General features: G+C 35.6%; 1 protein-coding gene across 1 annotated transcript in view; it reads right to left on the minus strand.

Moving 5' to 3' along the window:
* Positions 1-7,230: 7,230 nt before the first annotated feature.
* The window catches only part of LOC150109421 (tRNA pseudouridine synthase-like 1), a 141,361-nt gene continuing 122,045 nt past the window's right edge, over positions 7,231-26,546 (minus strand). The window contains exons 6-7 of the mRNA XM_090408112.1: positions 26,139-26,304; positions 7,231-7,382 (exon numbers count right to left, since the gene is read on the minus strand). Coding sequence (XP_090264238.1) covers positions 7,306-7,382; positions 26,139-26,304 — 243 coding nt within the window. The 3' untranslated portion in view covers positions 7,231-7,305. The remainder of the gene's footprint in view (positions 7,383-26,138; positions 26,305-26,546) is intronic.

Consider the following 26,546-nt stretch of genomic DNA (forward strand, 5'->3'; position numbering starts at 1 on the left):
GTGCAAACGAATATCGGTGTTAGATCGCAGTGCATTTGTTTCGTGTAACGATAATTGAAAAAATATAATTCTTTTCATATTTTCAACAGTGACACTCATCATAATTCAGCCTTGTATCTATAATAAATAAATAATTATATGTTATTTTAACAAAATAAAATAAGATTTACAAAAAATAGTTCATCAGGAACAGGCGCCAATAATAAACTTCACATATCTCACAGAAAAAAAGAGGGACAGTGTATCTAATGACGTATCGTGCAATGACAAGTGCAAACGAATATCGGCGTTAGATCGCAGTGCATTTGTTTCGTGTAACGATGATTGAAAAAATAGTATTCTTTTCATATTTTCAACAGTGACACTCGTCATAATTCAGCCATGTATCTATAATAAATAAATAATTATATGTTATTTTAACAAAATAAAATAAGATTTACAAAAAATAGTTCATCAGGAACAGGCGCCAATAATAAACTTCACATATCTCACAGAAAAAAAGAGGGACAGTGTATCTAATGACGTATCGTGCAATGACAAGTGCAAACGAATATCGGCGTTAGATCGCAGTGCATTTGTTTCGTGTAACGATGATTGAAAAAATAGTATTCTTTTCATATTTTCAACAGTGACACTCGTCATAATTCAGCCATGTATCTATAATAAATAAATAATTACAGTAGACTCTCGACTATCCGGCCTCCGTACTATCCGGAACCCGGATTTTATCATGGAGAATTATAATAATACAGTAATTCTCCGTGATAAAATGAGGAAAACGTACTGTAATTTACTTTGCCAAGGCGTTGCAAGCGGGCGTCTGCTGCAATCCTTCTACGTGCCATGTGCATAACACAAGTTGAGACATGCAAAGTGCGGAAATTCCCGCTTCGTCAGTTGTGTATCAGATGTCCACAAGTGCGGAATACGTTTGCCACTGTTCCTGGTTACTTTAGTAAATTGTTGTTTGGTGTGCTTCGTTTTTTTTTTTTTTTTTTTTTTTTTTATTAAAGATTACGAAATGGGTGATAAACAAAAAAAGATTGTAGTGGCTATGAAGGAGAAACTACGCGCTATAAAGCGACTAGACTCTGGGGTAACGGCAAAAACTATTGCTTCGGAAGTAGGAGTCGGGAAAAGTACAGTTGGGGACTGGAAGAAAAATCGAGCAGAAATTGAAAAGTGGGCTGCCCAAGCTAGTAGAAGTGGAATGAAAGTAAGAAAAACGATGCTGAAAGGCGAACATAAAGAAGTTGAGGAAGCTTTATTTTTGTGGCATAAACACTTAAGAGGAAAAGGCTTGCCTGTTACTAGGCCGATATTGCAGGAAAAAGCATTGCAATTTAAGTGACAAATACATGTAGAAGGAGAAGATTCAGAATTTAATGCTAGTGATGGATGGTTAGATCGGTAGAAAAAACGATCAAGTATTCGCCAAATTACCATAAGTGGGGAGGCTTTATCCGCTGATCAAGAAGCTGTACCTTTGTTCAAAGATTATCTTTTTAAGCTTATTAAAAAGGAGGGAATTTCTAGGGAGCAGTTGTACAACTGCGATGAGACCGGTTTAAATTATAAGATAATTTAAACCTACAAAAACGCTTGCATCAAAAAAAGAAGCCGCTGCACCAGGATACAAGAAAAGCAAGGAACAGGTCACCATCTTGGCTTGCAGTAATGTAACCGGCAACCACAAGCCTAGGCTTACGGTAATAGGAAAATCAAAGAAATCTAGAGCTTTTAAAAAAACTGAAAAATCAGGAATCACTACCCCTATATTACACACATCAAAAGAAAGCATGGATGAATTCAGAAATCTTTAAAACCTGGTTCCAAAATGAATTCGTACCGACTGTAGAAAAACATTTGAAAGACAACAGTTTGCCGAGAAAAGCTGTGCTACTTCTTGACAACGCATCCTGCCAATGATGAACTCACAGATGGAGACATCAAAGCCTTATTTTTTACCACCCAATGTGACTGCTGTTTGTCAGCCGATGGACCCAGGGTGTCCTTGAAATGCTAAAGAAAAAGTATCGTCGGCGTCTTCTCAGTTCGTTGATATCAGCGATTGATAATAATGAAGACTGCATAACCACTCTGAAAAAGATTGACTTGCTAGATGTCATAAGGTGGTTGGCCGAAGCATGGGAAGATATTCGAAACATATCACTTGTAAAGTCTTGGAAAATTCTTTTGGATCATGAAGGTGGACATTTAAACCTTGAAACCGTGTGTGAAACCGAAGTGGAAGATGAAAACGATAAACTTGTTTCCTTGCTCAAAAATGTACAGAGCTGTGACGATGCCAATGCAGAGGACATTACAGAATGGATGTCAAACGACGAAGTTGATGAAATAACCGACAACGATATTGTGGAAATGGTGACACAGGGGGAAGAAGAGGAGGCATCCTTAGATGACAGGAAAAATCTCATCCCACATTCGAAAGGGTTCAAGACGATTGAGGCAGCGCTGCAGTACATTAGTAAGCAGGAGGAAGCGAAGCCAGCTGATATCATCTGCTTGCGTAAGTGGATGGACATTGTGTCGCGGAAGAGGGCTAAAAGGGTGAAGCAGTCATCTATCAAGGACTTTTTCAAAAACTAAAAACTGTAAGTTTGACTCTTTCATCTTAGGCCTACCCTTTCACATTTGTGTGAAAAGGTAGGCCTAGAACTCCGGCCTATCCGGCTTTTGTGTTATCCGGCCTGCCCTTCTACCACATTAGGCCGGATAGTCGAGAGTCTACTGTATATATTATTTTAACAAAATAAAATAAGATTTACAAAAAATAGTTCACCACGCACACTGCCACTTGAGCAGTTACAAGTTACAGTTGGGAATGACGTAACCGTGCAATGACAAGTGCAAACTATCGCCGTTAGATCGCATTGCATTTGTTTCATAATCGAAAGGGTTAATCGAACAATTCCAATTATTAACTATTCAATCAATGTCAAAACATAAGCTGTAACCTTTAACATGTTGTACTGCATTCATATAATGTTGTAAGCACAAACAAATTTTTTATTTTTTCATTTTTTCCTTGGAGGTGCTGCAGTGTCGCAGTGCTTATGTACCGGCCGCCACTGCTGGAGACCAAATCTGCGCACAATAATCCATATGAGGCCTGATCAAGTCCTTATACAATGGCATCATAACCTCTGTTTCTGCATGTCAGCATCCTCCACATTATTGCCATTACCCAAGTGACGTCTTCACAACTTATGCAATGTGGCCCCTGAATTTCAGGTCCTTGTCCATCATCACTGCTAGATCTCTCATCTCCTCTACTTCCTTTAAAGTTTCCCCACCAAGTGTATACCTTGCATCCGATTGTTGCTTACCAAATCTCAAAACCTTAAACATTGCAACATTGAACTGATAGGTGTACTTACCTGCCCATTCATGCAATCTGTTCAAGTCCTCTTGTATGGCCATAACATTCGCTTGACTCTGCATTGCTCTCTCCAGTTTTGCATCATCTGCAAACAACTGTGTATCACTAGTTAAACCATCCCAATATCATTAAAATACAAACTGATCAACAATGGCCACAAAACTGTCCCCTGCGGCACATTGTATGGCTTTCAGGATACCACCCCCCATATACAACTTTCTGATACCAATCCGACCAGTCACTGATTCAACTCTGAAGTCTGTTATTCAATCCCATTTGTTTGTTTATTTTACAGTTTGTCATATGGCAGTTTATCAAAAGCCTTTGCAAAATCCAAGTACATCACTGTATATGCATCTCTCCTGTCCAAGGTATTTGCCACCTTGTTATAATAGTACATAAGTTATGTGAAACATGATCTCGCCCCCTTAATAAAGCCATGCTGAGAACCACAGAACATACTGCTATTATCAACCCATTTCTCTATCCTACTTCTCACCAATCTCTTCAGTATCTTCACCACAACTCCAGATATACAGACCAACCAATATTCGAAGCTACAGCCGTATCACCTTCATGCAGTGGACCAATTTTACCTCTTTTCACTCCCTTGGAACCGGTGGTGTTGCAAGATTTTTATTAAACAGGCATGCCAAAGCTACTTCCAATTACCTGGAACATTCTGTCAAGATGCATGGTGATATGATATCAAGTTTATTTTCTCAAACACCACCTGCTCACTCACAATTAAGTCATCCTCTCCTATGTCCTCTACACTTAAGTTCCTCATGATTCTCCACCTGATCAAAAGGAAACACTCTTATAAATTGATATTTTTAAACTGAATACCTGAACCATGTCTTCTGCAGCAGTTACCATTCTACCACTTTCGTCCATGAACATTGGACTTACCATGATCAATCTTCTTCTACTTGCCATATATCTAAAATGCTCTCTAGGGTTTTTCTTTGCCTGATTTGCCAATTTCTGCTCATACTCTACTTTTGTTTTCCTTTCTGTCACTCTCCTGGCTTTTTCTTTATACTCTTCATGCAACTGATTATCACCATTATTCATCTTGTACTTTCTTTTTCCAGATTTCATGCTTAAGCTCCACATTCATCCATTTTACGCCTCCCTTATTTTCAGCCTTTTCGTCTTTGGAATACATTCACACATTAATGCTGTTATATATTTCTTTGTCAGTTCCCATGCAGCATTTATTTCCTTACTGCTCAATTCCTCGTTCCATGTTATAGCTCCAAGCTGTCTCCTAAGCTTGTCATAACCACCAATCTTATAATTCCACATATATCCTTTCCCTTACAAAAGTCTGCATATGACTAGCCACAACACAGGTGATCACTTTCACCAACTGGAAGAAAGTGTGAAACCCATCTCACAATTACATCCTCTGATGAAACATTACACTCACCAACCACTCTCCATGGAAAGAACTTTTTCCTCACTCCTCTGCTCACACATTTATGTTGGTATTAATGCCATGGATGGCAGAAAAGTAAATGAAAATGTGAGTTTTTATTGTGGAGATTCTAACATCTGTTGTGATTTGTTTCTGTGGTGTCACTGCAATAGTTGTATGATTCATAAGTTCATCTGTGGTTAGATGGAAGGATAGATTGGCGACGTACAGTGAGAGAAACCAGAGAACAACTAGTCTTCTTGTCATGACGTGGCCTCAAAAGTGCCTTATACGTATGACTATTTAAACTTCCTCTTAAGAAATACCTGGCAGAGTACGTGGCAGCAGGACTATGCACTGGTTGACCAAAAAGCCTCCTAACTCATTATTGACAGGTTCCGATCCATGCACTATGGTGGTGCATGGGCCTGAATGTTTCTTTCCTTCTGAATCAGTTTATATTTTAATAATTCTACATAGTTTGTTTATATTTTTTGCCTTTATTTGATTGTATTTTTTTTTACCTAGAAGAAGCCACAATTTTCAGGAGTAAAACTAGTAGGTTTCATTATCTTTGTAGTTATCCTGACCAAATAAAATAGTTTTCTAATTATACTTATTAGTCAAAAGTTTTTGTACCTACTACTTATGTTATTTTGTTTTAATGAATGAATATTAAAACAAAATATGAACAGAAAATAGTCAACAGAATAAGCAAAACTGATATGGTAAGGAGCCAGATGAATAAATTTTTATGAATTAAGAGTAAAATTTGCCACACTAAACTAGCATTATATAAGACAGCAGTCAAAAAAAATTTAATTTATGGATCTAAGAGTTGGGTTAGAACTAAAACTCTTGATTAAAGACTAGAGACTACAGATATGATAGTTCTTAGAAAAATTAGAGGAGCATAATCTGACATAATAATATAAAAAAAAAAAAGTTATTAGAAAGGAGCTCAACATTGTTGGCATTAAAGAATGTGTGAGCACAGTTAATCTTAGGTGGTATGGTTACTTCAACATAATGGAAGAGGGATGGTTAGCAAAACAGGTGTTTGATGCTGCCAAGATAATACGAAAAATATGCAGAGGAAGTCTAAGATGTAAGATTCATACAGTCGGAAGTGCTCTAGGACAGAAATATAAGATATGACAATATTGGAGTGCTGACAATTGACAGACTAAAATCTGGAGGAAAACTGTTGATATAGATTAGTAAATGTGAACTTAATTATGGAATACTGTCATAGTATCTGATACACTATGGAGAGCACATATCAAGAAACTGATGATGATGATGACATACCATGAATGTTAGTAATTCTTGTAGCAAGGCTTATACGTTGGTCATACATAACTGGTAATTAGCTTAAGGAATTAACAACGCATATAATGGATATTAATTAAAGCAAACTTCAATGAATACCTTCAATATTTCGGCAACGTCACGTTGCCACCTTCAGGAACATACAAATATTTATTTGTATGTTCCTGAAGTTTTAAAACCTTACATTTTGCAACATTCAACTCGCATCCCCATTCCTGTGCCTCAATCATTCAATTTATTCAAGCTTGTAAGGCCACAATATCTTTACTTTTCATGGCTCATCCTAACTTTGCATCATCTACAAACAACCGAATATCTCCATCCAAATCTTCGACAACATCATTAACATACAAGTTAAACAGTAATGGCTATAAAACAGATCACTGAGGTAAGCCACTAGTGACTTTCCTTATCTGGGATATTGCTCCCCGGAAGTTTATTTATATAGTTGTATCAATTTACCAAAAATCTGGTAATCTGGGAGACAGTCATTTTAAGATCTAATTAATACATGTTTCCTCTCTCCATATACAACAATAGATGGCGGCACCAATTGGGATTTTAGAAGTTTGTGTTTTTTTTTGCTTGTTGTCTGTTAAAATTTTTTTAAACTAGTCCTACTATTATACCAATTTTTCATTGTTTTGTGTACATTCATATTTTATATGGAACTTCCACTTAATTCATAAAGCTATCATATGAAGTATGGCAGTCATTTAACATTTGAGAAAAATAGAAATTCCTGTTTTTCCTCACATCACAGTAGAAGAATGTCCAATTCAACAGTGAGATGCTATTGTATAGCATCTTCAAATAGCTAATATTATGGTTCTATAAAATTTGTAGTTTGACTGATGCTGATTGCCACAAGTGGAAGTAATGGCTTGCTTATAGATTAGAAACTTCCAAACTACTCAATATAAACTGTGAAAAGGATTTTGTAATTGTGTTGATTTTTAACGTGTTTTTTGCCATTATGGAAAAGAATTAACTTTAAAAACCAGAAAGCATATAAATATTAGTTTATTTATATTAAAAATAATTTCTATTTGCACAGATTATAAATGTTATTATACAACAGCAAATGAGGGTGTTACTAAATATCGATAAAGGGTGGGGGGAGTAGCCAATTTAAGGAGGTATTATTCTACTGCATATCCAGTCTATCTTCATCTTCAAAAGAGATTGATATTTCTTTAGATTGATAATTGGAAAATTCTAAATCTGAAAAGAAAATACAAAATTTAATCAATGTAATTTAATTCCAATAATCTCTAATATAAAGGGTTTCCACAATTAATACCAGTATTTTAAATGCAAATATTTTTCAAACTAAACTGTTAATAATCACTTAACTTAATATTTACCTACTCAAATAATTTTGTATATATATATATACTACTATACCATTCTAATCAACAAAGATTAATAAATTCAACAGAAGCTCAGTGTGTTTAATAGTATGGAAAATTTCAGGGGCAGCAATTAATGTATCAGAATTTAGATGAATTTATTACACTGACCAATAGTATAATAAATACTATTGGAGGAGTATAATAAATTTGAGATTGTGTTTGGTTAGTCAGCGTGTTGTTTGTGTTACAGTGTACACAGGTCAGATGGACAACTTCTATGATTGATCTTAGTTGGAGCTGTGAGCAGCTTGATTGTTGGGCTGAACAAGATGGTGATTGGAATTTGACAACAATCCTGGAAAATAATCAGGAAATTGAAGTTTTTGTCCCTACTGCATCCAGAGGTGCAGCATGTTTATGTCCTTACAAATTGGAAATATCTTAATTACAATCATTGTAAAGGACCTGATAGATGGTGAGCAGAGCGAGTGTGCCGAGCACAAGTTGAATACAAATCAGAATGGGATAGTTGGTATAAGGCATCAAGGTAGGGATGGGGCTAATGGGGGTCTGCCATTCATGTACACTAATGCTAGGAGTATTAGGAACAAGAAGGAAGAATTTTTGGCCTTGGTTGACACTTCCAGACCACATGTTATTGGCATTAGTGAAACATGGCTGACTGTAGATGATATAGCTGGTGGGATTGAATGTGATGGGTATAGTGTGTTCAGGAATGACTGGGAGAATAAAATGGGGGGAGGAGTATTGCTGATGAGCTGCAGCCAAGGAGAATAGAAGTTGAATTGCAGGATAGAGAAAAGAGCACATCTAAGGCCATTTGGTGTGAGATTGTGGCTAGCAGAACAAAATATACAATTGGGTGCTGCTATAGACCAGGTGATGGAAAAGATGGTGGAGATAGTATGCACAAGCAAATAGAAGAAATGAGTGGAAGGAGGGTAATTATTATGGGAGATTTCAACTATGGTAGCATTGATTGGAGTGAGGAGAGGACACACAGGAGGAAGGAATTGGATTTTATGTGGTTATTAAGGGATAAATATCTGCGACAGCATGTAATGGAAAATACTAGGGGTCAGAGAGTGCTTGACCTAGTAATTGCATCTGAGGATTTGGCTGTAACTAATATGACCGCATTGCCACCAATTGGTGAGAGTGATCATAGGGTCTTGACTTGGGAGGTGGCTAAAGGTATGAGTTCAAGGCGAGGTATGATAGATACTGTGTGAATGTCGAATAGTTGTTCTTGACATGATGTTAGGGCCTCCCTCGTTGAGTCTGTTGACTCCTTGGAGTTGCCTGTAATAATAATGATAAAAAGTGAATTGAGGGCAAGGGGATGAATCAAAAGTTGGTGTAAAATAAAGCACAAATGTGTTGATAAGATCAATGCATCTGCTCTAATAAAAGCTCATACAGTAGCAGAAAAAAACAAACAACAAGCAAAAAAACGAATTAACCGATATGTATGTGCGTGTGCTAATATAGTACATAATCTAAACAGAGACATGGGATGGAAAGTCCAAATAATTACTGATCATCTGAAAAGTATAAATTTTATATATCACTTGAGAATGATTTTTTGTAAATATATGAAGAGGATATCTTAGCAAAATGTGCAAAAAGAACTAACAAAAGTCATCTTACTTTGTATGGATATAATAGATCCTGGTAAAAAGTTTTTATTTTCAAATTTTATTTATTTATTTTTTAATGTGACTTCCACCCACAAAAAGTTGTAAAGCATGGGTGAGCTATTTAGATGAGGTTTACGCACTTTAAAATGCAGTATTCAGGGTTTAAATAGCATTCATGAAAGTACTGAGGGGGGGGGTGCAAAAACTGTATCATGAAGTAAATGTCACATTGATTACCTGTCTGCATTTGTTATCTTTATCCTTAGAATGTACCCTTGGTGGGTAGTACAAATTGCTATTTTAGCCTTCTTATTCTTAATGTGCTTTTATGCTTTGGGTGGACTAAGGATTTTAATTATTCTTTATATATATTTTGTATTTATTTTTTACATGGCCTAGATACTCTGTTCTAGAGATCAAACAGAATTTTTGAGCCACTTCAGGTCTCCAATAAGCAAGAAAACTGTGTCATTTTAGGTAATGAAATCTCCCAACTGAAAGCCATCATAGACATCCATGGCTAGATTTGAACCTGTGACCTGTTTGTTGGAGAGCAGATATATTAATCACTGGGCCAACCAGGCCAGCTAATTATCAAGGTTGATTTGATTGTTCCTCATACAAGCATACAGAACTTTTCTGAAAAATTTTGATTCACTTGTTATGATTTTTCACGTTCTATTGTTGCGTTGGCATTGGTGTAGATGATGATGATGATGGTAGTTGCAGTTCATTATTGTTGGTGGATTTGAGTGGTGGAGACGGAGAGTTGCGAAGTAGGTGCCCTCCCTCGATGAGTCTTTGGACTCCCTGGAGGTGTCACGTAATAATAATAATAAAATGTAACACATGGTAGTATAATCAATGTATAGAAAATAGATGTAGAGAAGCATACATCTACAGCACACGCACACACACACACACAAGAACTTTTCATGATACTGTTGAATGCATTTATATCTACAAAGCCTGAAGAAGCGAATTACAAATGCAAGTTTGAAGTTGGGCACTTTTCAGGTCATTGTTCACTAAGCGCTTAAAAAGATTGCATTCATATTCGAAGAATATAAATGGGCACAGTTCCTGAATTTCAGGGATGTTTTTTTTTTCTGAATATCAAGATTCGACCCCCCCCCACTCCCAGGGGAAAAAAAGTCAATGCATGGTGTGTACTTAAGTGCTAGGCTGGTTTTGATTTCCAGAAAACAATTAAACAGTACTTTTGGGGGGGAGGGGGGGGAGGATGTTAGAAATTATGGAGGATTGAGATATTATTTTCCAGTTAAATGGAAGCAACCACTGTATACCAAACTTTAGGTCCCTGTTTTACCGACCACCTATTCACTTCTGAATAGGTGGTCGGTAAAAAGGATAAATTTTCTGGCCACCTTATAGTCCTAATATACCTTTACATTTTCTTTCTTTCCACTGTGAAACTTCATTATAAGAGTTAAATGGCAAATCAAGATTCTGTAGCTAGTTATTTCAGTATATGGTAAGAGTTAATTAGATGATGTATGTATGTATGTATATATGATGGGCTACAAAGAGCTCACCATGAACTTGCTTATTCTGAATAAAAAAGTTTGCACCCAAAACTGTTATTCACAGTACTGTCGTCTTAATATTTTTCCCCCAATAAATATTTGTGTTTAAAATGTTGGCATTCTTTTGAGGAAGCAACAGAATAAAAGATTAAAGCAAATATAAAATGATTTAATCATAAGTATGAAAACAACCTAAACAAGGAAAGATGAAAGAAGCAACAATGACATGTTTTCATTTTCATAAAATAAAGGGGAAATAGCTTAACTTGGGAATCATTTAAAATCTGCATTTGTTAATTAAAGTTTAGATTCTGTATAAAAGAAATAGCAGACACTTATTTAATATTATTGACATGAGATTAAATTAAAGCAATAAATTTGAAATTCCAAAACATATTAGGCTTTTCTTATCAATTTAATCTATGCCTGTAGCACTCTGAAAACTGAAAATGATAATTTCCTTTCCTGAGGATGATGTTTGTTTTTTTATTGCTAAACATGGATATCACTGTGAGTTTTTATGCAGGTATCATTATTTCTGAATGTTGCCAGTACAGAATACTGATGATTTCTATTTTTGATCGAAATCAAATGAACTGATCCAATGTAAATAGCATAATAATCTAGTTGATAAGATACTGAATAAACATTAATTCCATTACAATTTTTTTCAAAAAAAAAAAAAAAAAAAAAAAAAAAAAAAAAAAAAAAAATCAGCCAACGCCTTTTTATTCCCGTATACAGGTGTGAGCGATGCCATTTAGCCCTATCTAACTTTTGGAGACTGAGTGGGCAGTTCAATCTCCACTGGTACCCAATCAGAGATAGATGGTCCAAGGCTATCACTAATTAGCGGTACGCAGTGAAGAGAGACGGCTCAAATGTGCCGCCATCTCGTGGTCCCTAACCCGAACACAATATATTTAATGTCTGAAATAACGTGGTTCTACGGTCGATTTTCTTGAGTTTACAGGACGAAAAACCCGAGTTTCCGGGAGGAAAAATCTGCTTGCCCGTGCCAGAGATCAACTAACTCGGGAACCAGTCGAAAAAAGGTTTAGAAAAATTTCCTCTAGTCGCCGACTAGACTCGAAACCAAGTCTTCCTTCATGCGGCCAAGCGCCGTGGTGTGCAAACGCCACATCCACTGAGCTACACATACAATTTTTTTAAATTTTAAATATTTATTCCATACATGAATGCTGCAGAACCCATGCTATGTTAGTATCAGGTGTGGTCTAGAGGTTGAAAAGATAGAAGAAAGCTATTAATGCTCCTTTGACCTCTAGACCACACCTGATACTAACACAGTATAGGTTCTACAACTCTCATGTATAAAATTAATATTTAAAATAAAAAAAAATTGTAATGAAATTGATGTTTATTCAATATCTTATCAACTAGATTATTATGCCACTTACATTGGATCAACAGGGGAGGAAGAAGTCTGACCACACCTGTTCCCCCCCCCCCCCCCCGAACCCTTGAAGCTCTTATGGTCCGATTTCAAGGTAACTAATGTGGCAACGGCATCCAATTTTCTAATGAAGAGTCATAGAAAGATATCAACCATTACTACTGCGTCCGGGGAAGCAGACGCATCTGGGGTTGCAGTCCGGGCTCCTGATGATAAATATGCTACGAGGACTCATATTAACATTTTGCAACTCAATATCAATGGTACTCAGAGAAAAATGGATAAATACATGCTTTACAAAAGCAATATCCATATAGCTTGTCTACAAGAAACAAAACTGAACAAAAATCTGAACTTCAGCATCAAAGGATACACAGTTCTTAGGAAGGATAGAGAGGAAAGAGTAAGTGGTGGGCTTGCTATCCTTTTGAAGACCCCAGAAATCAAATTCAAAGAAATCATCCTAAATCAATATTTAAATAATAACAGCTTGACGGAAGCTCAAGCTGTTGAAATGCACCTACTAAACCATTCTATTTCAATCACAAACATCTACCACCTGGATAATACAAATATAGATACAGACATTATTGAAAAGTTAAGCGAATCTTGAACTGGTACAACGATTATACTTGGTGGCCTAAATGCAAAACGCCCAACGTGGGGCTCCCCCCGATTTAGACCATAAAGGTCAACAATTGGAAGACCTTTTACATATTTGGAACTCACAACAATTAACAATGGACAGAGCACCTATCTATCTAAAACAATGGGAACTGAATCTGCTATTGACATCACAGCTATTAATTATAGCACTGCATCAAGTGCACAATGGAAAATGTATATTTGTACGCTCCAGAAGATGACCTTGACATAAAGGTCGAAACGTCGAATTGTAGATTTTAGTTATATTAAACTAAAGTTTTTATTCAAACATGGTAGTTGTCTCCATAATTTTCAAAAATGCATTCGGATCACCGTGCAAGCCTAAAAGAAAGGAAAAGTAAACAAACTGTTAGTATCAATTAGGAGTTTTAATGGTGCTTTTGGAGCACCATCTCAGATGTAAGAACAGTATTCTGAGGTAAACAGATTGAGGATTTATACAGAGTAGATGTACACCCTCTGTCCAAAAAGAAACCAAACTTTTTGAAAATAGAAAAAACTAGTGGGGCCACCTGTTGTATCTTTTTGTTGTCGAAAGCGGCAACCTTCATTAGTGTTGTGTCAACTGATTATGACATTTGTTTCATCAGAAGCCGAGTTGTTTTGACGAATGGTCAGTCGTCATGATATTCATGCTGTATGCGATGAATTCTCGCTATCAATCGCTTCAAAACTTTAAGATAAAATTCACCCTTGACCGTTTGGCCAGGTGGAACAAATTCTTTGTGGATAATGCCCTTGGAATTATAGAAACAAATCAGCATTGTCTTTACTTTTGACTTCTCCCAGGCAATTTTTTTTCGGATACCCCTCTTCTGGCAGTCTCCACTCAGCACTTTGTTTCGGGTTCATACTCAAAACCACATTTCGTTACCAGTAATGATTGTTTCAAGGATGTTTGAGTCCTTACGAGTAGTTTTAATGAGGTCCTTGCAGTGTTCAATTCGATACATTTTTTGGTTGTCAGTCAACTTGTGGGGAACAAATCGCGAATTCAATTTATGAAGGCCCAAACTCTCGGTCAAAATGTTCTGCACAGTTGATTTTGGAATCCCCAATTCATCTTCAATCAATCTCATGGACGATTTCTTTGATGAAATCGCGCACTTTTTGGATGTTAACTTCGCTCAGTCCAGTTTTTGGACGGCCAGTCTCTTCATCGTCCTCAAGCATCTCATGACCACTTTGAAATCGCTTAAACCACTCATAAACTTGAGTAGACTAACACCCTAAAAGATCCAGATGGAAATATCAAAATTGGAGATAGGGAGATCGCAAATACCTTGGCTTTTCATTTTCAAAATATAAGCAAACTAGAGATGAATACTAGAAAAGACCACCAAATATCAAAACAGGCTTGACAGTAGAAAAATGCTGCAAACTCCTCAAAATATCAAAACAAACTTTTCTGGGATCCATTTACAATCTCTGAATTGGGAGATGCCTTGGAGAGACTAGATATAAATAAATCATGTGGACCAGATAGCATACAAGGAATTATGATCAAACATCTTCCTTCCCTGGCCTGGCTAGGGAAGGAAGATGTTTGAAGATGATCTATCCACCATTTACGACCAGAGCTCCTAGCTTAAAATATTTCTGATTTACTAGTGAGTCTTCTCATGTCTATGGGCACATACATCTCACATAAAGCTATCACTATGCTATTTAAATTAGCCATGCATTCAGGTAATTTTACGTCATAAAATCTATAGAAAGGGTTTTAGTGGAGAATAATTTTAAAGATATCTTTATTACTTGGCTACATGGGCAGAACAAAATATGAGATATGTTTTTAACATATCACATTAATGCTAGAATAACATTTTATTCTTTACATGTGTGTAATCATGGATGTATATACACATCAAAGTTGGTACAGTGGAGGAAGAGAAGAGAGTATGAACCACCTATAAACCAATATTAAAACTAGCCTCCCAAAGATGAAATCCAGGCATTATTAGTACAGCATAATAGGATCTAATGCGAATGTAAATTTGCATATTACAAGCAATCTGTTAGATAAGTATTAAAAAGAAGAGGAAAAATCACTTAAAAAAATGGCTACCTACAAAGAGGCCATACGTGCCCTCCTCATGCAGTATAGAGAAATACCACAATATTAAAAGAAGATGCCACTTCAAAGACAAACAACTATTTCAGGAATCATATCTCTGTCAAAAAAATTAATAAATAAAATAATACCAAATAGGGCAATAAATTAATAATAACAAAACAACTAGTTATCCTTGAGTGCACACAATGAAGACATAACACTACCCTGAATATTTTGTCCTTACTTTTTTTTTTGTCCTATGCACTGAAGCACTTTCAAGGTCTGATAAGAAATCGATAAGAAATACACTTGATAAGAAATCATATTAATATGTTTATCTTTTACCTAAACACGAGCAAATGAAAGTTTGCAAGTGAAATATCTCTGACTACGAGGGTGGTCTGAAAAGTTCTCAGCCTCGACCATAGATGGCAACACTATTGGCAAGATTTTTTTCCCTAAGTTGGTACATCTGCCATAAGCATTCATGTGAAACTGCAAGTCATTCTATCAAGTAGATTCTTTAATACAGCTGTCTGAAGCAAAAGTGTTGTCTGCATCCCTTGAAATGGATAAATTATGTATCGTGCAGTTATAAAATTCTTTGTAAAACAAGGTTTAATGGCAAAAGAAATTTATTTGAAGTTCATAAAAGTTTATGGACACTCTTCTCCTTTGTTTTCGACAATTAAGAAATGGGCTGCCGAGTTTAAAACGAGTTTAAAACACCAGAAATCATTGATCAAGTGCATGATATGGTATTAGATGACCGGCGAGTCAAAGTGCGTGAAATTGGTGAGACTATAGGCATTTTAAAAGAACGTGTAGGACATTTTTTGCATGAAGAATTGCAAATGAAAAAGCTTTGCACAAGATGGGTGCCACGCTCACTCAGAGCAGATCAAAAATGCACTCGCATGAAAATCTCTGAACAGTGCTTAGAGCGTTTTAACAAGAATAAAACTGATTTTGTGTGTCGATTTATTACTATGGATGAGACTTGGATTCACCATTACATACCAAAATCCAAACAGCAGATAAAACAGTGGACAGAAGCCAGTTGTTCAGCGCCAAAGAAGACAAAGTGGGTTCCATCAGCAGGAATGTTCATGGCATCGGTATTTGGGGGATGCTAAAGGCATTTTGTTTATTAATTATCTAGAAAAGAGTAAAACAATAACCGGGGAATATTATTCCAATCTTTTAACCAGACTAGACAAAAAAATCTGTGAGAAAAGACCCAGTTTGCAGAAGAAAAAAATCATCTTTCATTGGGACAATGCACCTGCCCACAAATTTGTTTTGGAAATTGGGAAAATTAAGTATGAATTGTTGGAACATCCACCCTATTCCACAGATCTCTTCCAAAAAGTAAAACTCTTCCTTGTTGGTTAGCATTTTTCTTCGAATCAAGAGGTGATTGCAGCTGTAGAGGGGTATTTTACAGATCTTACTGAGAACCACTACAGGGATAGGATAATAGCACTGAAGCATCATTGGAATAAACGTATTAGTCTAAAATGAGATTATGTTGAAAAATAAAAATAATTTTGAAATTATAAATTCATTATTTCATTGTTAGGCCAAGAACTTTTCAGACTACTCTCATACTTCACACCCAAAACTGTTTGCTCACACTTGGATAAAAGATTGAACCAAAAATACAATTTCTTGGCATTTTTACTTTATTTAAAAAAAAAAAAAAAAAAAAAAAAAAAAAAAAAAAAAAAAAAATCAGCTAATGCCTTTTTATTCCCGTATACGGGAGCAGGCGAGGCCATTTAGCCCTATCTAACTTTTTGGAGACTCAGTGGGCAGTTCAATCTCCAATGGTACCAATCAGAGATAGATGGCCCAAGGCTATCACTAATTAAGCGGTACACAGTGAAGAGAGACGGCTCAAATTTGCTGCCATCTCGTGATCCCTAACCCTAACACGATATATTTAATGTCTGAAATAATGTGGGTTCTACGGTCGATTTTCTTGAGTTTACAGGATGAAAAACCCTAGCTTCCGGGAGGAAAAACCTGCTTGCCCGTGCCAGAGATTGACTAACTCGGGAACCAGTCGAAAAAAGGCTTAGAAAAATTTCCTCTAGTTGCTGACTAGACTCGAAACCAAGTCTTCCTTTGTGCGGCCAAGCGCCGTGGTATGCAACCGCCACATCCACTGAGCTACACAGGCTCTTTTACTTTTTACTTTATTAAGGATATTAATATTGCTAATAAAGTGCTTCTGTCATCTACCTATTGTGTTATGATAAGCCACGAAACCTTCAAATTGATATATATACAAACAGAAGAGAATGCAGTTTTAGATGAGAAGACTATATTTGTGTCAGGAAAAGTAAATGGCTACCTAAAAATGATTTAATCATGCAGTGGGGTGAGATGAAGTGAGCTCTTTTTTTATTTGCAAGATACGTCTGTATTACATTTCCATGAAATCTGGTTATTCCACTGAAGAATAGCATGGCGATAAAGATTCCAAACCATTCTATGGAAAATATCCAAGAGATAGGCAAGATATTTGCTGCGAGTAATGGCAGAATCCACACTATTGGGTGCATATTAATTGATTACAGAAATATTTTGGGAAAATTTGAAGAAAGGAGCAAAGCTAATACTAATGGCATATACCTGTTGGCTCAGGACATGGACTGGTTATTAATAACACAATGTTCCGACATAAAAATGTGCACAAATTCACATGGAGAGAAGATGCAAGGAATAAGAAAAGTCTCATTGACTATGTTATTGCTGATAGTGATGTTTTCTTTCTTATGCAAGACACTAGGGTGTACAGAGGATTTGAAATTGGAAATAATCACCATTTAGTCTTGAGCAGGATAAAATTGAATTTCACATTGAAAAGAAGAACATGTAAGAAAGTTTTAAATCGAATAAAAGTTGAGCAGCTCTCAGATGTGAACTGTAGACTAAAATACACAAACATTATTCAACAAAAATTGAGAACAGAAACCAAACCTTGGAGATTCAGTGGCAAGTCCTCAAGAAAACATTGATTGATTCGACCAGAGAAGTATGTGGTGAGGTTGCCTCACCACCACAAGATAGAAAAATCAGAACTCCATGGTGGACACAGGAAGTTAAAGAGACAGTGAAGGAAAAGAAGAAAGCATATCAAAAGTTCCTGGTGATTAAGTCAGCATGTGCTCTTAGAGAATACAGAGGGCAATGTAAGAAAACTAAATACTGTGTAAAACAATAAATTGCAGCACATAGGGATGGATATAAAGTTGGAGAAATGGATACGAGGGTGTTTGCCAGAGATATATAAGAGAGTAGTTTATTGAGGAGTAGAGTTCAGTAGAAGGCATGTGACTAGTGGCAGGCCATAGGGCTCTGTTCTTGCATCACTACTATTTAATTTGTACATTAACGATATAGAAAAGGAGATCTGAAAGGAACTACTCAATTTTTTTGCCGATGATGCAAAATCGTACAGATCAATAGTTAATAAAGGTGAGGTTATTATACCTCTTTATAGAGCCTTTGTAATACTCTTATCTTGATTACTGTACACAGATCTGGTCATCTGGGTTTCTTGGAGAAGAGAGAGAGGCAGAGAGGATCAAGAGGCAAGTGACCAAGATGGTAGAAGGGCTATCTGAAAGAATCTTATGAGGACAGGTTGAAGATTTGTAAGTTAAGAAATTGGTTGACAGGTGCAAAAGAGATGATATGATTGAGACATACAAAATTTCCTCTTAATACAAGGAAATTTTCCCTCTGTATTAAGAGGGAACGATTAATGGGTGAAGGATGGATTAAATCCGACTTACATAATATTCGAATTAAGTAAAGTTTGTGGAACATAATTCTTACATAAGTCAGAGGCTGTCTGTGTTAACAAATTATGACTTCCCTTTAACAAAGCCATGTTGTCCATCACACAGAACACTGCTATTATTATGTTGTAATAGGTTTCACGGTATAAAAAGAACACAGATGGTTAAGAAAATAACTATTTATTAACTTAAAAGCTAATATTTCGCTGGTATTATATCCAGCATCTTCAGAGCTCACAACACAAAGTTTGTTACAAAGGCAAGACAACCACAATCCGGTGTAACCGTGAAACCTATTACAACATGTCTGACGAACACATAAGCCTATCCACGTGTACTGCTATTATTAACCTAAGTCTGCATGCTCGAGCTCCTCATGATGTCACCCATATGAAGATAAGTACTGAATGCTTTAACTACATTCTCTTCAACAGTTCCCAATCTACTATTTTCATCCATTAACATCATGTTACCATAATATTTTTTTTTCTTTTACTTGCCACATCAAAAATCCTCTCTAGAATTTTTCTTGGCCTGACTGGTTTATTTTTGTTCATACTACACTTTTAAGGTCCTGACCAGATGAGTCACTTTCCTAGCCAGCTCTTTATACTTTTCATGTAACTAATTACTACTAGTATTTAACCTGTCTTCTACCAAAATGTAGGCTTATTTCATCATCATCTATTTTATATCTACTTCTTAAGTCTTTTGATCTTTGTAATGCATCTGCACATTGTTGTTGTTGTTAAACAGTTGTTAATCAGTGTACACAATACACAAATCTAATAAACAAGCTTAGGTGTCGAGTGTTATTCATAACTTTATTTTAATGGTATTACAACACCAAACCAAGATGCTGGGTTTGAAATATAGCAAAATATAAGCCAGTTAATAAACATCTTTTTTTTTTTTTTAATATAATTTAGTTGGTCTGGTGTTGTAATACCATTAAAACAGTGTGCACTAATTATCTTCTTTCTGCTTAAACACCCTACAGCCTCAAGCTGTTTTCTAAGGTTTTCATAATCACTATCCTTGTGGCTCCAACATATATCCTTTCCTTACAGACACGTCTTCCAATGATATGATCAGATCTAATACTTTTGATCCTCATTTTCCCTCCGTTATAATAAGATGCTATCCCTCAAGAACTAAAGAATTCATTTTTCTTATTCTCAGATGCTATTTCTTCATTCCAATCTATATTATTATAATTAATATCCCTCATAATATACATTTCTTCATCAGCAATCACTACATTCCCTGGCCTGTAGTAACATCTAAATAAATATCTCATCCTGTCAATTTCCACCTCACACCTTACTGCCTCAAAATCACTTTTGTATCACTATTTTTTACTTGCATCTTTACCTTCAGCACTCCCCTGTTGTCCTTCCTATCACTACAAAAAAAATTGTACCTTTCCATTTCTATTCCTATCAACATATTATACTCATTTAATAATGTTTCATTCATTCCAACAATTTCTGGACAAATAAACTCAATCTGTGAAACAATTTCATCACCCTTGCTTCTGATGCTCCTAGCATTTATAAATAAACACAGCAATTCACTTTTAGGTCTATAACCAGTCCTACCCATGCTACCTCTGAGCAGTAATTTCTGCACACCTGCCCATTTCTGCTTACCTAATATACCCTAAAATATTCTTCATCTTTAGTTACTTCATGGCTCCGATTTTAATATCTCAATTTTTATTTTTATTTTGTCTCATAAGGAAGTGTCCCACTAGGAACATGAAACCTGGTAGAGTTGCAATTAGCCATGGCTAATTGCAACACACCTTGAGATCAAAATTTTATTTCTGACCCAACTTTCAGATTTATGTGATTAAAACTGGTTTGAATTCTGCCTTGCATACTGCTACATTGATGTTTTGATTAAGTTCCCTCTTGTATTTCAATATAAATTTATTCTGCTATTTTCCTCCTATATCAGTTTTAGTTATTCTATCATCTATTTCCATACAGTGTTGTGTAGGAACAATGAATATTATAAACTCCTGGTTTTTTCATTGGGTGATGTGGGGGTTTCAGAGAATGAAGAGATCTTGATATTTTTTCAAGTGTATAGATCTGTTATTCGGTTTTTTTTAACAAACTTTTTGATGCTCATAATACCAACAAATGAACTTGTTTTTAGTAATTTCTTATAGTTTGTGCTTTAAACTGTTAGTTCTCTTTAACCCTGAAGATGTTAGTCTTACAACTAATGAAACTTATCAGGTTATTTGTAGTACTTGTTTAATTTTTCAAGAACAGTTCTCTAATAAACATGTGGTCACAAAACCGGAATATTTCTACTGAACTTCTTAACCACAGAAACTTATGCATGAATATCCTTCTTTTAATTTTATCTTCACATTTACCATCGTTTCCGATTATGGACCCCAGTAAATCATAACTTTCAACGATTTCTATTTTATCTTCCTCCATTATAAATTAATTTAAATTGCCAGAAGCTGTCACTTTTGTTTTGCTGATGTTTAAATTAAGCCCGGCTTTGTTACTTTCCATCTTAACCAATATAATCAACTGCTCCAGATCTTCCTTAGTTTCTGCTATGAGGGTTGTATCATCTGAATATCTTAAATTATTCATTTTCCTGTCACCAATCTTAATTCCAGCAGGATCTTTGTCTAAACCAGCCATTCTCATAACATATTCACTATAAATATTAAAAAGGTAGGGCGACAGTATATAACCCTGCTGCACCCCTTTTTCCACTCAAACACTGTCTGTTTCTCCAAAGACTGTTTTTACTGAACTTTCTTGGTTGTCATACAAATAATTCTCTTTTATCAAGAGAATTAGATGTTCGGGTATTCCCATTGATTTCATTACAATCCACAATCTGTTGTGATCCAAACAATCAAAAGCTTTCTTATAATCAATAAAACAAATGAATATTTCCTTCTGAAATTCTCTCATTCTTTCCATAATTCATCTCATGTTTGCTATTTGGTCTACCTCTCCTAAAGCCTGCCTGAGCTTGTGGCATTTCTCTATTCATATATGGCTCCAACCTTTGTTGGATCACTTTCAGCATAACTTTACTTGTATGTGAAATTAAAGAGATTGTTCTATAATTATTACAATCTCTGGCATTTGATTTTTTTGGGATTGGGATGAATACTGATCTTTTCCAATCTTTAGGCCAGTATGTTTTCTTCCAAACCTGTTGACAAATTTCAGTCAATATATTCACTACTTCATTCCCAGCTGCTCTCAATAATTCCACTGACACACCATCAGCTCCTGGAGCTTTTCCTTCTGGCAGTTATTCCATTGCTGGTATCACTTCATTTTTCATTATCATGGGTTCCTCAACAAATTCTCTCCTTTCAAATTCTTCTTCAATAGTATTATCTTTCTTGTACACTCCTCTACATACTCTTCCCATCTTTTTTTTTTTTTCACTGCTTCTTCTTCCATCAGACATTTACCTGAATTATTTTTCGCAATTCCTAATCTAGGGATAAACTTCCCTGTAACATCATTTATTTTTCTAAAAAGATCTCTTGTTCTACACATAATACTGCTTTCTTCAATTTCCTTGTAGCCGGCCTGGTTGGCTGAGTGGTTAGCATATCAGTTCTACAGCCAAAAGGCTGCGGGTTCAAATCCCACCGTGGGCATGGATGTTTGTGATTGTCTGTGAAAGTGGTGGTGCGGTAGATGCCATTGGTGTAGGTGAGGTTCATTGTAGTTGGTGGATTGAGAAAGTGGTGGAGACAGAGAGTTATAGAGTAGATGCCCTCCCTCAGTGAGTCCTTGGATTCACTAGAGGTGTGACATAATAATAATAATAATAATAATAATAATGCTTTTCCCTTATCTTTCCTAGCCTGTCTTTGGAAATCTGCACTCAGTTGTCTAATTCTTCCGAGGTTTCATTTTTATTCTTTCCTCTGCTATTTGAATAGCTTCTTCTGATAACTATTTACAATCTCTCTTTCTTGTTGATTTATTAAGAGTATTCTTTGCTGCTTCTATGACTGAATCAGAGATAGATGTTGAAATTTTTTTCACTTGGAGAAAAAAAAAGCAGAAAATATATGACTTCTGCATTACTTCTACTTTAGTATCACCTCTGGGTCTGGCTCCCACTGATGAGACTGCAATAAAGGTTGAAACCGATCTGGGTAGTGGCATTCCCATAATGTATAGCATTATACACGTCCATAAGGAAGGCAAATGACGTTAAGTTCATTAGCCTCTATATACATGTAACCCAGTCATGAAGTTACTTCATGTGCAAACTTTGTATGCTTACACTCGGATAAAGGATGAAACCAAGAATATAACTTCTTGGCAACTTTAATTTATGGAAATGTGTTTCATTCATGTAAGAAATCTACTCCTCACACACCCCTCTTCACCACATTCTTACATAACTTCCAGGATTAGCCTCTGGTTCTTCCCCTCTACATTTTTTTATAATCCCCTCTGGATTCATCTGATAAAATCCTCTCATTAACTTAAATGTCTATTATATCATCTATTTTCCTTCTTTCCACCAAACTCTGCAATCCACATTCCTTCAACCTCTTTCCATAGCCAACATTCCAGAGCCCTGATATTGTCTTAGTCACTTGCCTCTGGACTTTCTCAAATGTTTCCACATCAAGAAAACCAGGTGACCAAATCTGAGCACAACAGTCTAAGTGTGGACTGACCAGTGCTTTATACAGTGGCACAACCATTTCTTATCCAAACATGTCACTGTGCTTCTTATCATAGTGACACTACAATGTGCAATCTTTGCAGCACTTGCAATATATCCTCTAAAATTCAGTCTACTGTCAACCATCACCCCCAGATCTCAAATCTCATCCACTTTCTGCAGTACAGCACAATCAATATCATACACAGCCTTATATTTCTGCTCTCCAAAATACAGCATGTTGCACTTATTAATATTAAAACTTCAACCACACTCATTTGTTGAAGCCAAAAGTTCATTGAAATCTTCCTGAAAGGAATTAACATCAGCAGTGCTACTTATAATTCTCCCCAACTTTACATCATCAGCAAACAACTGAAGATTCCCAGTCAATCCACATGATATATCATTTACAAACAAGTTAAACAGCAGAGGTCCAAGAACATTCCACTCGTTAGCCACCTTTTTTGAGACATTGCTCCATCATACACAACTTGTTGGTACGTTCTATGCAATGCTTTTGCAAAGTCCAAAAGTATCGCTGTATGCAATTCTTCTTTATCTAACACTTTGTCATCCTTATCATAAAATATAATATAATAAATTTAGTTTAATTCTTTATTCAAGGGTAAGCAAACAAAGTTTGCACCTGAAGTATCTTCGGGACTGAGGCAACTCGTGATAAAGGTGGACCAAGCTCTCATCACTACTTGTCTTAGTATCTCCATAAGGTGGACCAGGCTCTCATCATTACTCTTAGTATCTCCCTAAGATACTAAGACAAGTAGTGACGAGAGCTTGGTCCACCTTTACCATGAGTTGCCTCAGTCCCAAAGATACTTCAGGTGCAAACTTTGTTTGCTTACACTTGGATAAAGGATTAAACTAAATTTATTATAGTCTAACTAAGTGGAAAAATCTTCCAACACCCTTATCATAAAATGTAAATAAATTGCTAAAACAAGACCTACTCTTTATAAATCCACACTAAAGAGTGCTATGTCCATCAACACAATTTTGTATTCTATTCCTAACTAATCTCTCCAATACCTTGACTACAACTGCAATTATACAGACTGGTCTATAATTGAAAACTTCTGGGCTAGAACCATGCTTGTGGAGTGGTACTATTTTTCCTTCTTTCTACTCCCTAGGATTATCCACTGCAAGACTCAAAGACACAGCTAACTGTTGTAATTGGTTGATTGATTAACATTTAACCAATGTTAGATGTTAAGCAATCAGCATTCAGAATGGACCAGATAACTGTAGTTTTTTGATAACATACTTCTATGTTATCAAAAAATGATTAATATCTTTGAAATAATAACTGTGTAAAAACAATTTAACAGTCACTGAATAAATTTTACAATCATATGGTTTATGTCATTTTTATTTGAGAGAGGTCCATTAATGATAGCATTAATTACTTTTAAACAGGAACTTTTTTTGAGCAATTTACATTTTACAACAATCTGCTTTACTATCTCTATCATTTACCATAATTGTATACACTTATATCAAAAAGTGAAGAGTATTTTTTTTTTGCAGAACAACGCTGAGTTTTATGGCCATACAGAATGAGAAACACTGCATCCCAGTAAAAGATAAACTATGATACCTATAGTTACCCAGGTTATTTCAATCTGTAATTTGAATTTTTATTTATGTCTTTAAAATGTGTGTGTGTATATGCATGCATGCACGCACACACAAGGGGTGTATATTCTAGGTGTGCTAGGTGTACACCCATGGAATGGCAATATCACCGATATTATATTTTTGCATTTATTTCTGGTAAAGACTCCCCTAATTGTTTCCTGTCTTTGCATGAGTCCTAAAATTAAACACAATATACCAATGCTTCATGAAGAGGGACACTTTTTTTTTGATGCATAAACATTGCATCACATTTGCGTTAATAGCCTGGGTGTGCAGTCACAAATACAGACACCTTTGAGCCCTTTGAAAAGAAGTATAAATAGTGCAGGGGGATCAAATTCTTAGTGTTATAGTGGTTTTAAACCACCCAGAGCGAGGCAGGGTGTGTGCTGAGACAATAGCACCAGGAAATAACTGGCTGCGATTGGTTATTACATCAACCAATCCAACTGAATGTTGTCATTTGCCATGAGTAGTGTTTTTGTTTTCTGGGTTTCATCTGTTTTGGTGTGAAGTGTGAAACTGACATGTTTAGGACACTAATATAGACAAGTTTTAATATATATAATATTCTATAAATAATTTATAACTTTTTTGCCCATATTTACAATGGGAAACAGTATTGATGATCTAATGAATGTCCCATTTTCTGCCAGAGCTTTTGTGGACTGTATGATTGTAGTCGAAGGAGGTAAGCTTCATCCTCTTCTTCCAAATTTTACACCTTTGAGTAATTCAAATATATCAACCAAATATAGCACTCTCCTTCATTACTGATTTCTAATATATCTTAAAACAAACATATTGTTCCCTACTCTATGCAGATTTGGATACAATTAATTAATAAATTAAAGTATTCAAAGTTATCCTACAATTAATTACACTGGATGAATTAAGATGAGTGCTTACGCTCTATGCACTCTTAAAAATTTCATACATCGATAAAAATGCAATTATACAGTCAAATTGAAGTGAAATTTATAGCATGGGCTGCATAAGCCATACAACAGAAATTGGCACGCAACACCACTGGTACACACACTAATTCTGTTATAGATTTTTGTATATGATTACTTCTTGAAATACTGAAAACTCTACGAAGAAAATGCTGTTACCTTCTTTTTTGTACTCAACATGTGCTAAATATAGTCCATATGGGGGTACAATATTAACTGATGACATCCAGTTACTAAAGCATGGATTATTCAGCATCCAATGAATATCATCCAAAGAAATGTTTCCATTACCAACTGACAAGGCTGCTCCAATCATTCTTCTTATCTAATTAAAATAAAGTGACTTTAGTTATTACTGATCTATAATTAAACTGAGTTATTATAGTCAACTCTCACTATAGCAAATTGTAGAGACCACAGGAATAGTTTGCTATGGCAAATTTCTTTTGGTGTAACACTATGTCTAGGGGACTTTGGTTGAGACTTTTCACGGTAGTTTTATAGTGGTGTTTGCTATAGAGAAAGTTGATTATTAGCATTTTCATTGCATTTTGCCTAGCATGTTGA

This window comes from Typopeltis vanoorti, chromosome 2 (assembly GCF_054136105.1).
Source record: "Typopeltis vanoorti isolate ZY-2024b chromosome 2, IOZ_Tvanoo_1.0, whole genome shotgun sequence".
NCBI classification, from domain to species: domain Eukaryota; kingdom Metazoa; phylum Arthropoda; class Arachnida; order Uropygi; family Thelyphonidae; genus Typopeltis; species Typopeltis vanoorti.